Source organism: Gopherus flavomarginatus, chromosome 8 (genome assembly GCF_025201925.1).
Source record: "Gopherus flavomarginatus isolate rGopFla2 chromosome 8, rGopFla2.mat.asm, whole genome shotgun sequence".
NCBI classification, from domain to species: Eukaryota; Metazoa; Chordata; order Testudines; family Testudinidae; genus Gopherus; species Gopherus flavomarginatus.
The window spans coordinates 90,102,945-90,118,719 of NC_066624.1; the positions used below are offsets into that span (position 1 = coordinate 90,102,945).

The 15,775-nt window shown below is 40.3% G+C and overlaps 1 protein-coding gene across 4 annotated transcripts in view; it reads left to right on the forward strand.

Annotated features, from left to right (window-relative positions):
* KCNAB1 (potassium voltage-gated channel subfamily A regulatory beta subunit 1) overlaps positions 1 to 15,775 on the forward strand; it is a 300,021-nt gene that overhangs the window by 211,836 nt on the left and 72,410 nt on the right. For all 4 annotated transcript variants that reach the window (XM_050966049.1, XM_050966046.1, XM_050966047.1 and 1 more), the window contains one exon: positions 2,136 to 2,179. In XM_050966049.1, the coding sequence (XP_050822006.1) occupies positions 2,136 to 2,179 (44 nt within the window). The remainder of the gene's footprint in view (positions 1 to 2,135; positions 2,180 to 15,775) is intronic.

Sequence of the window (15,775 nt, forward strand, 5' to 3'; positions counted from 1 at the left end):
AGGTGCCACAGGATTCTTTGCTGCTTTTGTGTCCATAGCTTCCAGCTTTAGTTCTTCTACCCATAGCCTATTGTAATCCGTTTATTCGTTTTTGTAGATAGTTAGTAGTTTGCTTAAAGCTAGTTCGCGGGGATTGAGGGAGTCCCCACCTGTTGTTCTCCCACCATTTGGGTCATTTAAAATGCTCCAGATCCTAGGCTTCCAGTCCTGCCCTGCCTTCCCTTGGATCTTCTTGGTGAGTGACCCACAGAGAAAGCTGCCTGTATTGTGTCAGGGAATCACACACATGAGATCTGCTGTTCCTTCCCCCCTCACACTGGCCAGTCTCTGGAGTTTAGACTGCATGGGCATCTAATGGAACTCTCCATGAAGCACCTGTCTGATCTGGGACCCTCCCCCCGCAATCTTTGCCTCATTGGCCAGAGCCAGCACCAGCACCTTCCATTCTCGAGCTTTGGACAGCTCACAAAGTGCGCAAGAGATTCCAGCCTTTCATGCAGTCCACTCATGTCCAGGTCAAGCTGGACAGTCTGACCACTGTTCATTATATAAATACACAGGAGGAGAGCGAGGTCTGCCCCACACCACAGGGAAGTGATCCAGCTGTGGAAGTGGTGCATCCAGCATCCGATCATCCTCTCTGCAGTGCGCCTACAAGGGGTAATGAACTCCCTAGGAGGCAGCCTCAACAGGTGTTTTAATGAGGATTATGAGTGGGAGCTCCACTCATCAGTGATCCAGTGGATATTTTGTCAGTGGGGATTTTCCTCCTGGGACCTCTTTGCAACCCAAGAAAATGGGAAGTGCCCTGCTTATTGCTTTTGAAATGCTCAGGGGTACAACTTCCTAATGCAATAGTCAGGCCTCTGGCTGTGTGCCTTCCCTCCCATCCCCCTCCTGCTTCACATCCTCTGAAACGGGTGGCCAACCTGTGGCTCCGAAGCCATATGCGGCTCCTCAGAAGATAATAGGCAACTCCTTGTATAGGCACCAACTCTGGGGCTGAAGCTACAGGCGTCGACTTTCCAATGTGCCTAGGGCGCTCACTGCTCAATCCCTGGCTCTGCCACAAACCCTGTCCTCACTCCACCCGTTCCTGCCCCCTCCCCTGAGCCTACCGGGCCCTCAGTCCCCGCCCCTTGCCCCTGAGCCGCCTGCACGCCATGAAACAGCTGATTGGGAGGTGCGGGGAGGGAGGGGAAGGTGCTGAGCGGCAGGGCTGCTGGTGGGCGGGAGGCGCAGGGAGCGTCTGGGATGGGGAGGGGGAGCTGATGGGGGGCTGCTGATGTATTACTGTGGCTCTTTGGCAATGTCCATTGATAAATTCTGGCTCCTTCTTGGGGTCAGGTAGGCCACCCCTGCTCTGAAAAATCATGTAGGATAAGGCAACAGGGATCTTAAGAGCACTATGGTGGACACAACAGGCTATCACCTTTGGCCAGAGGGTGAGTAAGCTCAGGGCCCTTATGGTGGACCTGCCTTATATGATCTTCCACAGAGACAAAGTATCTCCGAGATTGTACCCCGAGCTTATCCCCAAAGTTCCTTCTGACTTTCACTTGAACCTATCTGTAGGGCACCCAGGTTTAAAGTTTTTGGCATAGTGTTATATTAAACTTTGTTAACTAATACCTGCTCTAAATTATAAGTTGTACCATCTTTAAATTGAGAGAGAGAGAGAAAATACCGTGGGAGAGTTTTAGGGGTCACAATACAGCTGTCATTAACCAAACCGCTGTTTTTGCTCCATTTCAGCAACACTAACATGGATAGAATAGGAAAAAAAACAACTTTCAATGTAAAGCAGTAGTGGGAAGTTAAAATAGTTTCACACATTTCATCATCCATCTGGTAAGCTGTTTTACAAACAAGTCTAAATCCACCTGGGCAGAAGACTCCCCATTCCAAAATGACCACGTTTCTAATATTATCCCAGCCAAGAGTTTAGTTTTATTTTTATGGAGGCATGAATTTATGTTCGAGGCGAGAACATTGCCTTTCTGCTGGAAAGCAATTTTTTTAATCAAAACTAGATATCAGTATTCTCAGTCTGCTATTTTCCTTCTTGAAGTATTGCATGTGTTCCAATGGGATCTGATACTACTCTCTTCAAATCATTTTCTTGTTTGTTCTAGAAATCTTGGGAAATCTGGACTAAGAGTTTCATGCCTGGGCCTTGGTAAGTAGGTTTAAATTATTATATATAGTATTCCATCTTGACTTCAGTTGGAGTTAAGCCCAATTATGGCAGGGCAAAATTTGAACCTACGTTTATAGGTGTTTACAGAGTGACTCTTCCATGGGAATATGAATTCCTGTGGACCTTAAACATTTGAGATGAGCTTCCCCTGACAGGAAGAGGTTGTAACACACTCAGTAAGTGTGATGTGCCCCTTCTCTGGTGGCTGGCTCACTGAGAAGATGAGCCTAATATAGCTTTCAGTTAATGGAGTTACTCTTGTAGGTCAGACAGTAGAAATCTGTTCTTTTGGTGCTGAAGGTTCAAGATTTCAATCTCTGCATATGACTCATAGTGGGAGTGATTACATATAATATAACATATTAGGAGAGATCCTCAGTTGATATAAATTGACTTCAACAGCACTTTGGGATCTGGCCCACAATAAACATAAACTCTTTTTTATATCATTTTTCATCCATATATCTCAAAATGGAGCTGTACCTATTTATATCTGCTGAGGGTCTAGCCCAATATATTTTTATATTACATGTAATATGTATGTAATCACTACCACCATGGGTCATCTTCAGAGACCTCACAAAGGAGTTATCATTAATCCCATTTTACAGATGGGGAAACTGAGGCACTGGATTTTTAGCTACGTCTGTGTGTATTTGTGCCTTTATTTAGTCTTGCAAAATGTATGTTTAGTTACATTTATATTACACCTGATTTGAAAAATGAAAAAAACACAAAGTTGATAATTAATCAAGAAGTATTATGCACATTCTGGTCCTATAGGTACGATAATGACAAAGATTAATTCCCCATACGCTATCTTAAATATTTATCCCTTAAACTAAAACTCACCAGTGAGAACATGTACAATGTTTTGGACAAATCCTAACGTCTTGAGTCTTGCAAATAATATCATTGACTTCAGTGAGACCGCTCATGTGAATGATACCAGCAGGATTTCATCCCAATATTCTGCAGGAAAAAAAAAATTAGGATCCAGGTTAGTTAAGGAGTTCATATTCATTTTTCTAGCTGCAAGTACAGTTCTGTGGTGAGAAACTGAAGTACTAGATATCTGGAAGAAGTGAGGAAGACAGCACAGAGAGAGCACATGAGCTTGTGCTCAATTTTTGCTAGAGGTGCGTTGAATGAAGCATTAAATGTGATTCCTTAGAAATCCAGCTCTGCTATGATGTTTGTCAAAGGTGAAAAAAGGTGTTAAAATGCAGTAATGTGGATGAATGATTTATAACAAAATAATGTAGGCACATAATTTAAGAAAGTGTGTGTGTTTGTGTGTGTGTGTGAGAGAGAGAGAGATGAAAGCTCTATATAACCCCTTCCCATACAATGATTGTCACTCATTGCGGTCTTTCCCTTCCCAGCATGATATGAGTATATGTCATAGCAGCATTTCAAACCATATTTCTCAAGTGATGGAACATATGAATGAAAACCTACTTGTTTCTGTGATCTTCATTTCAACCTTAATTCTGTTATTTACTAAATTAGAGTGCTTGACCTTGCAACCTTAACATTTTTTAACCTGGGGTGTTTGGCGTCTTTTTTTGCATGTTTATATCATTTCCAGGCTGTGACAGATGCTAATTACTATCATGATCTGTGCCCAGAAGGGAGTACTCAGCCCAATCTTCAAAGCCTCTGAGTGGTAATAAAATTACTCTGTGGCCTGTACTGCAACCCCAGAGCTCCAGTAGCTTATACTCAGATTCCAATCCCATTTACACAGTAGATCAGGGGTAGGCAACCTATGGCACATGTGCCAAAGGTGGCACGCGAGCTGATTTTCAGTGGCACTCACACTGCCCGGGTTCTGGGCTCTGCATTTTAATTTAATTTTAAATGAAGCTTCTTAAACATTTAAAAAACCTTATTTACTTTACATACAACAATAGTTTAATTATATATTATAGACTTATAGAAAGAGACCCTCTAAAATGTTAAAATGTATTACTGGCATGTGAAACCTTAAATCAGAGTGAATAAATGAAGACTCAGCACACCACTTCTGAAAGGTTGCTAACCCCTGCAGTAGATCATAGCCAGACAATTTCTGTAATTATGGAGCTCCCGTCTTTAACTGTATCCAAAACTCTCTCTGTGGCTATGCACAGTGAGGCCATCACAATGCAGAACTCTGTGGCTTGTGAGAGATTCAGACTCCCAGTCTGACCTCAAGTAAATTCCCTTCCCTGCCTCTCTCCATTTTAGTGCACACCTTTCCATACAGAAGAACCACAACAGTCCTGCTGCAGCCAGGGCCCTTTGTGCCCTCAGAAGAGAGGCCAAGGTGATGAGCCTTTCTATGTCCTGTTGCACCACTTAGTCTGTTGCATTTCTACTCAAATATCTACTGTAGCTGCTTGCAGGATGTGCTGGATGTTGTGGTGAAGGAGATTGGGCCTGTTGAGGGTTGCTGGGAGAGCCATTTGGGAACTGGATTTTATGTCTTGTGGTAAATTCTGTTGTTGTTTTTTTTAAATTCATCTCAGAATGGAATGAAAACAACAAAGCAAAACAAAAAACAATTACAATTTTATTTGGCTTTATCAAATTATTTCATTTCGATTTTCACTTTATTTTCTATTGTAAAGGTAAAATGTTTAAAAATTGAAAGTAATTTTGAAATGAAAATCAGCATATTCTATTACAGTTTTATCAGAATGCTCAGGTCTGTGTTTTGTAAATGAATTTTCAATGCAGTCGACAGCTGTTTTGCTTTGGACACATCAGCATTTTCCAACCAAAAAAATCCCAAACATTCCGTCAGAATATTTCCAACCAATTTAGTCGCTGGCTAGACAGTGTGCAATACATATAACAAACTCTGCACCCTGATGCTATCACTAAACCAACGACATTAGGAAAGTTGGTGGCATTCAGTGAACTGTCCTTTGAAATGATGGGTCAACACAGGACTAAACAGAACAGTATCAGTTTTGTGAAGCATCAGTAATAATGCTTATTCTTGCAATGGTGATGTAGATCGGTAACACCAAACAGCCTGGTTTGTGTGTCACAACACTGGCAGTTCTCTGCCAAGTGAACATGTTAGGAGGTGGGCTGGTCACATCATTATTAAGTCCTTGACATACACAGATATTTATGGCTACCTTATGCAGTAACCCTGAAGATTCAGTGGGAGTTTTAATGTTTTTGGGGCAGGACTTGTTATCAGTGAGAGAGAAAAATACAATCTCTTTGTCTTGGTATGCCACCTACAAAATGGTACTTAAATATCTCAGGGGGGTACTGTGATCATTAGCTCAGATTTGTAAAGTGCTCTGAAATCTATAGTTGAGATTTAAAATAAAGGGAAATATGAAAAATCCCTCACAATTACTGTACAATATGGAATGGAAAATAAACTCCTTTTTGACAAAAAGACCTCCTCGCCTAGAAATAGATCTTGGATTGCGTAGAGGATTAGTCTCATTACTCATACGGATAGTCACATCATAAGCAAATGTTGTCATGGTGAGAAGAAATGGGAAGAAATTATGAAAACATCAGGAAAAGCTGCTTGCAGAGGCTTTCGTTCATTTAAAACATATGGAACTATAGAGACATTTAAATTTATTGCTCTTTTATGAGTGCAGCTGCATGGGACAAGTGTTCTGCTTTAGCTAATTTTGGGTTTTGAAAATGAAACAAGTGGCTGCCACTCTCTTATTGACAAAAGGAATGTAAAAAGGGTACCACTGGGCATGGATCCACAGATCTGGGCAATTAAATCAGTCGAGTAAGTGACGGTCCATGTATAGCCCTTGACATGAACTGGGCAGTAAAGAAAGTTTTTGAAATTGAGTGGGCAATTGTTTTTTGCTCTCAGGTTTGCAGACGAAGCATTCTCCTGTACATTTAGTACCTCTTCAGCTTCCATAATAGATATATCAGATATCTTTGCCATGTCAAGTGTTAGCTTAAATGACTTTTCTAAACAGTTTCTGTTGTGCTGTTCTCTAAGAGATAAACTTATCTGCTTAAACTCACAACACTATCAGAGTCCAGTTTAAGGTTTACTAAAGTTTCCAAAGACCCAGTAATCTCCTCTAACAGTTTCTAAAATCTCACCAAGATAAAAGTATGCTTTATGCTCTACTGTAAAAAAGAAAAGGAAATAGAGAAAAACATGAGACAGAGCAGAGATAAAAGGAGGAAGGTGATAAGGGAAATACATATTCCTTAATTATTCTGTAGTCTCTCTAAAGTCCTGGATCTCCCACCTCACATTCTCTCCAATGAATTGTCATGTATCACATGCTGCTAATGAATCAGCAGTGTCTATCTGGGGCCTGAGGCATTTGGTAACATATATAACAGGTAACCTGAAACAGCATGATATTGGTGAATAATCTCCACGGTTACTGCTCAAAGAGAGAAACAGTTAATCCATTAATCATCCCACACAAGCTTGGCACATGATCCATGCTTCCCTCCACCCCAAGATCCCGAGACACTCTTCAGTTGTTTTGGCTGGCATGGAGCAGGTATATGTACCACAAAATCCAGTACCTCTGTAACCAAGTACCAGAGGAGAATTCTTTCACTGTAAGGGTTAGGGGTTAAAGAGCTCCTATAGTGGAAGAAGTAAGACAGTCACAGGACTAAGTCTTGTTCAGTATTGGTTTGGCTATTGTCTCAGTTTTTTAAATGGATGAATGCAAGGACCAGTTTAAAGCTCCAAAAGGGCATGATCATTGAGGGTCCTTCAAAATTCAATCTAAAGTGGATGGGGAACCACTCAAAGGCTGCTTTGAGTAGCACTTACTTGGGTGAGTAGAATTCTCTCCTCCATCTCAGTTCTGGCAGAAAATGTCACTCTTTTGTCATCATGAATATATGTTCAGAGCAAAATGTCACAGTCTCCAACTGTGGAAACTGCCTATTAGTTTTCGGAAAAGTTTGAGGCAAGCCCCAACAGGATAACTGTGTTGGAAAGGCAAGCTATCACTTTGAGAGTGTGTGGAGGAAAGTGGTGGGGTTTCTTCAAGTCCTGCTTGCAGGCTAGGAGGCTGTGTAGGGAGGTTGGCATGATCAGGGTAAGTCTGGAAAGACCCAACTTAAAGCAATGTGGGGTGAATTGTGCCTCCCTGCCTTAGGTAGCAGCCTCTTTTTGGGTTCTTGCATGCTGCTGTTCTGAATTGTAAGAAATTAAGCAAGGTTACATTGCAACCTTCCAGCAAGAGTATTTTAGTTTTTATCTAACTTTCCTTTCTGAGGACTGTGAACCCAATGACTAGTCCATCTTCTAAGGAAAGAAATAATTAGACACACCTAACCGTGGTAAAAAGAGGAATTAATCCAGCTCACCAAAGGGTACAACAGAAACCTTTCACAACAGGCAGTTTCCACAGTCAGAGATGCATTTTGCCATGGAAGTCTATTCATGATGAGGAAAGGGTGACCTTTTTCTCTTGAAATGATCCCAGGTTAAATCTATGATTTTGACTTTGGGTAAGATTTTGCAAATTAAGGTGATACTGGTAAAAATGACATCATTTGACTCTAGGATCAAATTTGCAGTGAAACTATTCAGTTTTGCACACAAATGTACATAAAGCAAAAACAAGCCCATTTGTTGAACTTCCAGCACCAGTGTGCCACTGACCAAATGCCACAGCTGATCCCTCTGCAAAACGTGTTTCATGGCGGTTACTTTATTTTGAGTGAATTAGGAGGGGTTAAAAAGGTGAAAATCCTGGTTGTCTTGCTTACACAGGGCCAAATTCTGGCATTTAACCAATAGCCTGTGTTCTGAAAGGTGAGCTGTGCAGTCACGAAATTGTGCATTGCCCTTAGACATTCTCCATTTACCCATGTGCTTCCATAAAAATGAGTCACAATTTGGCCCATAAGTAGTTCCAAAGATAAGATGGAAACAGAATCAACCCATTTTACATGACGAATGCTGTACTAGACTGACGCTGGAGGTTTCTAGCACAGGAATAACTTCTGATTATCAAGGACAAAGTTATTATTATTCCTCTTCTTGAAATCTGCTCGTATTTCTGGGTCACTGAAGCTGTTCAGTAAGACTTCTGGTTACCTTTGCTGTCACTGATTGATGAACTCCAGGATATCTTCAATGAACCAGAAGTTCCAATGTATCTCTGAGGGGATGCAAAACTTTTTAAAAGTTAAAACTTTTGTTCCTCATCTCATGAGGGTGGCACTGAGCACGTAACTCTCAGGTGGACTCAGCTTTCATTTTAACTTCGTAGGCCCTCTTTAATGGCATGATTTTCCTGCTCCCCTAGTTTTTCTCCTCCAAATTTAAGTTTTCATTGAACCTGAAAAACTTTTACACATAAAAACAAAACAGCTTGGAGCACATCCTAGCCCTTGGTTGATGGAAAATATACGAAGAATGACTTAAATGTAGTGAATCAAAGGGCTTGCCTACATATGGAGTTATTCCTGATTAATTATTCCTAGTTAACTTCATCTGTGGACACTCCGATTCTGGAATCAGAGTGCTTTATTCTGATTTAGTTTAATTCGCTTTGGAAATAAATTGATAATTCAGAATAAGGCACTCTTAATAAGAGCATGTATAGAGTTAATCAAGAATAGTTATCCTGCTTTCAATTTACACCTCCTTTAATACAAAATAACTTCCCCTGTGTAGGCAAGCCCAAAGATAGGGTCACCAGTCACCCCGTCTTTAAAGTTTCGAAACAGAAAAAAGATCGTATCTATTAGTATATATGCTGCAGTCACCGAAAATGGGTGATTCTTTAATGAATGCTGAAACCAGGAGACAAGGTCAGAGGTGACGTTGCATCCAAGGGTGGTCTTTAGTCTTGCAACAAAGTTAGTTGAAATGACCTTGTTCTGTTTTTTGTTTTTTTTGGTTTGTTTTTTACAATGCCCAAATGTGCCTGAAATTGTATCCATAAACTTCATCAATATTCTTAGACTTTTCTTCAATTTTAAATTGCTCTCCATCTCCACCCTGATTTTTAAGGCCCAATTCGGCTTAATTACAGTACTCTGGTACAAATCTGGAATAACTCCATTGACTTCAACGGAAATACTCAAATTTACACAAGCTTAATGGTGAGCAGAATTTGGCCATATGGGCCAGATCCTGCCAGCTCTTTCTTATGTGACTAGTCCTTGCTCATGCCTGCAGTCCAATGAAGTCAAGTGAGTAAAGACTATGCTGATGAGTAAGGTTTGCAGGATTGGGCCCTCTGTTTGTAAGTGCCAGATTGATGCAGAATTAGTTTCTTTCATGGTGTTATGGGGGCAATTTTCAAAAGTTGGGGCTTACTTTAAGTATAACTTTCTTCTACTGAAGGAAGCATAAGGAAATGTAGAGAAAAGAGGGAGATACTCAACGGAGGTTAATTGTTTAAAAAGAAGTAAAGTAGTTTTTTTATTTATTTTATTTTTTTCTCCAGTATTTTCTCTCTTAGAAACAGGGCTGTTCACTGAGGTTGTAAATCATCCTTAACCTGACATGCATTGTTTGAAACACCAAATGAGCATTTTATTTTCTGTTGGGAGCAATGTTTATACTAACCTAGTCTGTAGCATTGTGCTTCACTGCTGTAATAGCCCAAGCCAGCTTTTGTGCAGTTTGTACTTCACAACAAACGCCGTTTCCCTCCTGGGATGCAGTGATGGGGGCTATATGCACTTCTCTGACAGCACAGAGGTGAAACTTGTTGCATTGTATGTTATCACAAGATAAGGCCAACGCATCCTACAGCTGTTCACATGGGAATTAATGCTTCAGGATTCCAGAAATAATTAATGGCTTTGTATGCCCATGCTGCACAACAACTTGCAAAACTGCTGGCGATGCCACTCAGGAAAGGAACAGATTGCATATGTACAGTTCACATAATGCTGTCAAACTTGCTGCTGCAGGCATCCCCTCTTCCCCATGTTATGGGGGCCTCGTTACTCCAGGAACAGCTAGCGTGATGATTATTGCCCATTTTCTAGTGTTGTGTGCTGTGGAGTAAGTGCTGCTTTGAGCTAACTGAGAGCTTTGTGGTGATACTAGCTTGATCTTCCCCCAAAGAATCAGGGAGCATCAAACCAGGTAGAAACTGGTGCAGGGCCGGCGCTACCATTTAGGTGACCTAGGCAATGGCCTAGGGTGCCAGAATTTTTGGGGGGCGCTATTTTGCTGGGGGGGCGGCACGCGGGTCCAGTGGACCTACTGCAGTCATGCCTGCGGCAGGTCCACCGGAGCCTTTAGACCAGCGGACCGCCGGCCGGCATCACTGCGGCAGCTCCACCGGAGCCTTTCCAGCAGTGGACTGTCCGCCAGCATTACTGCAGTAGGTCCACCGGACCCGTGGGGGGCGGCAAAATGGCCGTCCACTTAGGGCGTCAGAAACCCTGGCGCTGCTCCTGAACTGGTGTAGCCAGACCATCCTTAATAACAGTTCTCAAACTCAGTTTGATGGACAGAGTAGATGGGGGCTGTTATTTATTGGAAAGAAAGCGCAGCTATTCAGCATCTGTGCCTAACTTTAAGTAACTGCAGGCTTCCCATATTCAGGGTGTGGCCCCACAGCTATAGTGAGTACCTAAGAGGAATGCACTGTTCCAAAACATTGCAAAAAGAAGTACCTAAAATCAGGCTCCAACATCTTTCCTTCCGGTCCTAAATATGGCTTTGTCTACACTACAGACCTTACAGCACCACAGCTGTAAGGTCTCCCAAGTAGCCGCTCTTTGCCAGCAGGAGACAGCTCTCCTGCCAGCATAATTAAACCACCCCGAATGAGCGGCGGTAACTAGGATGGCGGGAGATGTCCACACCGGCACTTTTGTTGGTGAAACTTATGTCGGTCAGGGATGTGGTTTTTTCACACTCCTGACTGATAAAAGTTTGACTGACAAAAGTGCTACCGTAGGCCAAGCCGAAGTGACCTGATTTTTCAAAGGTGCGGAGCACCCAGCAGGAAGCATGTTTGAAAATCAGGTTACCTTGGTGCCCAAACATGAATTTTGAAGCTTTAGGCTCCTATGTTTTTAAAAATCTTGGCATGGGAATTTGTACTCTGTATGTGAGTACATGTACTATACATATTGGGCCAAAGTTTGCTCTCAGCTTTGACTTAATCGGGTTACACCAGTTTAAGGGAGCACAGAAGTTTCCCATTATGTCTAATATTTTGAAAGTTATCATATCTAACAAAAACGTGTTCTCTGTTTACCAGGAGTTAATTTTCATAACTCTCAGTCCCCTTGCTTAGTCTGTCAGTTTTCTCTCTGCCTGAGTCGGAGAAAATATTGATTTAATTTCACATTAACAACAATGAAGATGCTGGAGGAAGTTTTCAATAGCACAAATGGTGGGTAAGTGCCTAATTCCCACTGCATGTCAGTGAGAGTTCGGCATCTAAACACCATTTATGCCTTTAAAAATCTCCCCTGCTGCAAATATGATAAAAAATTTATTGGGGCCAAATTTTGAAATGCTGATGTCTATTAGGCACCTAAATTCATGTTGATCATGTGGATATCAGAGAATAGCTGAAGTCAATTTGAGCTTCATAACCTCTAAAAATCAGGCCATATAGATAGGTACCTATGTTTGTGCTGAGGCACCTATCTTTAGGCACCTGTGTTTGAAAATGTGGCCAGTTTGCTCCTTAAAATAAAGTGCAGCAAATAAGCACGTCTCCTTTTGCTTACATGCATTTTGATTCTTGAAGGCTATTAGCGCAGCTTACAAGTTCTTTAAGTTAATTGTTTTATCTTTTGCACCACATGTAATTTCCATTTGTGACTTTTTCATCTGTTGTTTGTTTTCCCAGTTACCTCTTTACTCCTTTATTTACATGCATTGCACCGTGAAACCTTTTTTCAATTTTGTTTAATCAGCTGGGGTGCACTTCTCTAACGCATACTACTCAGAGAGAGAAGTTACTTAGATTTGGTATTTGTTTTCATTGCTCTAGGATTTGTGCATGCTGTTTGAATACAGTATGCCTATCCAGGGATATTTTGTTTATGGGAATTGTTCATCTTTAAAAATATACACTGTCAAAGCACTGTTCAGAATTTTTTAAATATTTTATTTCACTGTTCAGAATAACCCCTTCAAAGCTTAGAACTGATCTAGCTTTCCTAAGCAATGTAGTTTTTCCTCCATCACATTTCTAGTTTGCTATTGTGGGGTTGCTTGTGAATATTATGTTGCTGGAACAGACTGTACATACAGCAGCAAAACAAAACTGAATTATTGGTTTTGGGAAAAAAATTTCTCTAGATAAAGGTTTCCTTGAGCTTTGCAACGGGAAAGAGAGAGTGAGAGAGTCCCCAGTGGTGATATTTGGAATCAGGAAATGTGGAGGTGGATTCAGGACTGGATTTCAAGCCCCCAAAATTCAGGGGCCTTTTGGATCTGGGGTTCTTGTATAGGCTCATATCATCTCTTCAACTAGAGAAGAATCCAGGGCATGAAATCTGGATCTGGAACTTTTCCCAAGTTTGAAAATATTCTGAGCCTGGTCCAATTATGAGCTCACGTTGCAAACTTCAGATCTGGATTCATTTCAGACATCCTCAAACACTAGGGTGACCAGATAGCAAGTGTAAAAAATCGGGACAGAGGTGGGGGGTAATGGGTGCCTATATAAGAAAAAACTCCCAAAATCGGGACTGTCCCTATAAAATTGGGACATCTGGTCACCCTATCAAACCCTGAGGGGATTGAATCAGAGGATGCAGTGTGGGCCTCTCCCTACTGTCTAGCTTAGTTCTTAATAAGCAGGTGTGGTGTTTCAATGTTTTTAAATGCACCTAGAGATGGTGTAGGAGTTGCATCTTACACATCAGAAAAATAAATAATAAAGACGAATGAATTACTATTTATATTATAGCACCCAAAGAGACACTCCTCTCAGGACCCCATTGAGTTAAGTGTTGTACAAACACACAGAGAGATACAATCCTTGCCTTACAATCCAAGGCCTTGATCATGCAGTGAGAACTGTGTGGTCAGAACCATGGGCCCACAAGGCATCCCATTGCACCCACGTGGTTCTCCTTGCAGGAATGGAGCCTATGAAGATAAGCAACATAGACAAGACGGAGTAGAGGAATACAGAAAAAAAATACAATTTTACATATATTTGCAAATTTTAAAAAACATAAATAGAGCAATTCTCTCCATCTTCCCCTTGAGCTAATATTATTTGTCTAAATTTGTGTATGCATCATGGTGAAGTGGGTCCTGAGAAATCTTTTGGAACTTTTGTTTAGATATACAAGGATTAATTTTAAGCCAAGATCTACCATATTAATTCTGATTAGATTTTATTGGAAAGCTAGCTGTGGATCTGGAGTATTGGAACAAGCACATATTATCATATCTGCACTGCAGTACTGTGAATTTACCCTGGAGCAACTGGCCCTTTCTAAAGTAAACAACAAACAGAGACTTTGCCCGTCAGGTTAGCACAGATGAAACATTTCCAACATTCATGCTAATCTCCATATGTCTAAACATTTGAGTTTTTCTTCTCTAGTACTTCTTTCCTCAGTGGGGCACGATTTATAGTATAGATTCATAGTTATCTATACTCAGAAGAGAATCTCTAATTCACAAAGTATATAAATAAGTCTGTTGTTCTCTTACCTGTATTTGAGACATACATGCATATCTCAACAGTAACTTGCACTTAGACTGTAGTGGTATAAAGATTAGTTAGAAGGACACTCAAGATATTTGTCATTGTTTTTGAAAAAAATTAACTCAGTTATAATAATAACCTAGTTGAAGCTTTGACTTTGAAGTCTGTTTCCATTTGGGTTTTCCCCCTGCATAACAGATGCAGTGGGTTGCCCACAAATTAATAAAACTGATTTTCTTTTTTAACTTTTTTATTGTTTGGGATGAGAGCCCTATTGTGACAAGCACCGTACAAACATAATAAGAGACCATCCCTTTCCCGAAGTGTAGTATAACTGAACAAGCGGGCAAAGGAGAAAGTAAGTATTAATAGCCCTGTTTTTCAAATGGAGAACTGAGGCACAGAGAAGTAAGTGACTTGCCCATGGTCACACAGGAAATCTGAGGCAAAACTGGGAACCGAATCCAGATCTTGTAAGACCCAGTCCAGCTACACTAAATCCAGAATTAGAAGTGCCTGGAAATGGTCCGTGTATTCAGTGAACATTTCTGAAAGAAATGAAAAAAACACCCAATTTTGGTTTTTCATAGAACTGGCAAACTTCAAAATTTTTGTTTAGGAAAAAAAATTATTTCCAAAACAAATTCAGACCAGAAAAATGTCAGACTTCTCTATTCAAGATCATTCTTCCTCTGTCATTTTCTTATCAAGAAACACATTGTTTGTTCTTGGGGTGAAAGAGCCTCTAAATTTACTTTTCTGTTGAAGTTTCAAGAAGATACAAGAAAAAATATCTCTATATAACACTGTCCTTGGGAGCTAAAAAATCTTACTGTGTTATAGGTGAAACCGCGTTATATTGAACTTGCTTTGATCCACTGGAGTGCACAGCCGTGCCTCCCCAGAGCACTGCTTTACTGCGTTATATCCGAATTCGTGTTATATCGGATCATGTTATATCAAGGTAGAGGGGTGTGTGTGTGTGTGTATGTGTGTATATATATATATACATATAATGTATATACAATATAGCAGGTGACATTTTAAGCTCATAGACCTGCCATATGTAAGGATTTTCAGACTTGTGGGGTAGAGAGGATTAATTTTAAATCATGACAAGTAATTTTATTTAAAAAAAACCTAAAATATTTAGTTTAGAGAAACAGGAAATGGGAGGAGAGCTCTTACTGTTTCTCTTATTGCCAATTCATGGATGTGACTCCCACTATTTTAGTCACAGAGGCTCATTTATATATCATAGGGACTCTATGTTTAAAACCAAGCAAAATAATCACATTTATTAATTATGGCTATTTTGCTATTTAAAAAGGGAAAAGACAACATTAAACAAAACAACACAAATGATATGCAATGCTTCTTTTCATTAAATCTCTCCTGCATGTTTCTCTGTGGAGTGCTTTTAATAGAGATTATTACTTGAGTGAACTACATCTGGGGAGGTGTTTTTCATGTGTTAAATTCAAACCAAAGTATACTGCTTCCCCAAATTATTGTGAATCCAGTTTTACTATCTAATTAGATAACTAAACTGTTTATAGTTGGGCAAAATACTTTGTTTAAGGACAGGTGAATTTTGTTGGTTATTATTAATAATCAGACTGTTTGTAATTGGACAAAGTAAATAATCTTAACTAAATCTGATGAAATCGAAGACAATATTTAAATAAGTTATTCAGAGGATGCCATTTAAAGAGCTGTCATAAGAAACGCCAATTAACAATTAAGAAACTTAAATCCTGTTAAATCCCATTATTTCTCTATATACCAATATTTAGCCCCTGTCTCCTCTCCAGAAATAAATGGGTCTCATGATTTGGTGATTAACAGGAGAAATGGTTGGAATTTTAATTTACAACAGCATTTTTGTATACCAATAAAATCATTACAAGAGCTTTAAAATCTAATCCCTAGTTAAGTAACTGAG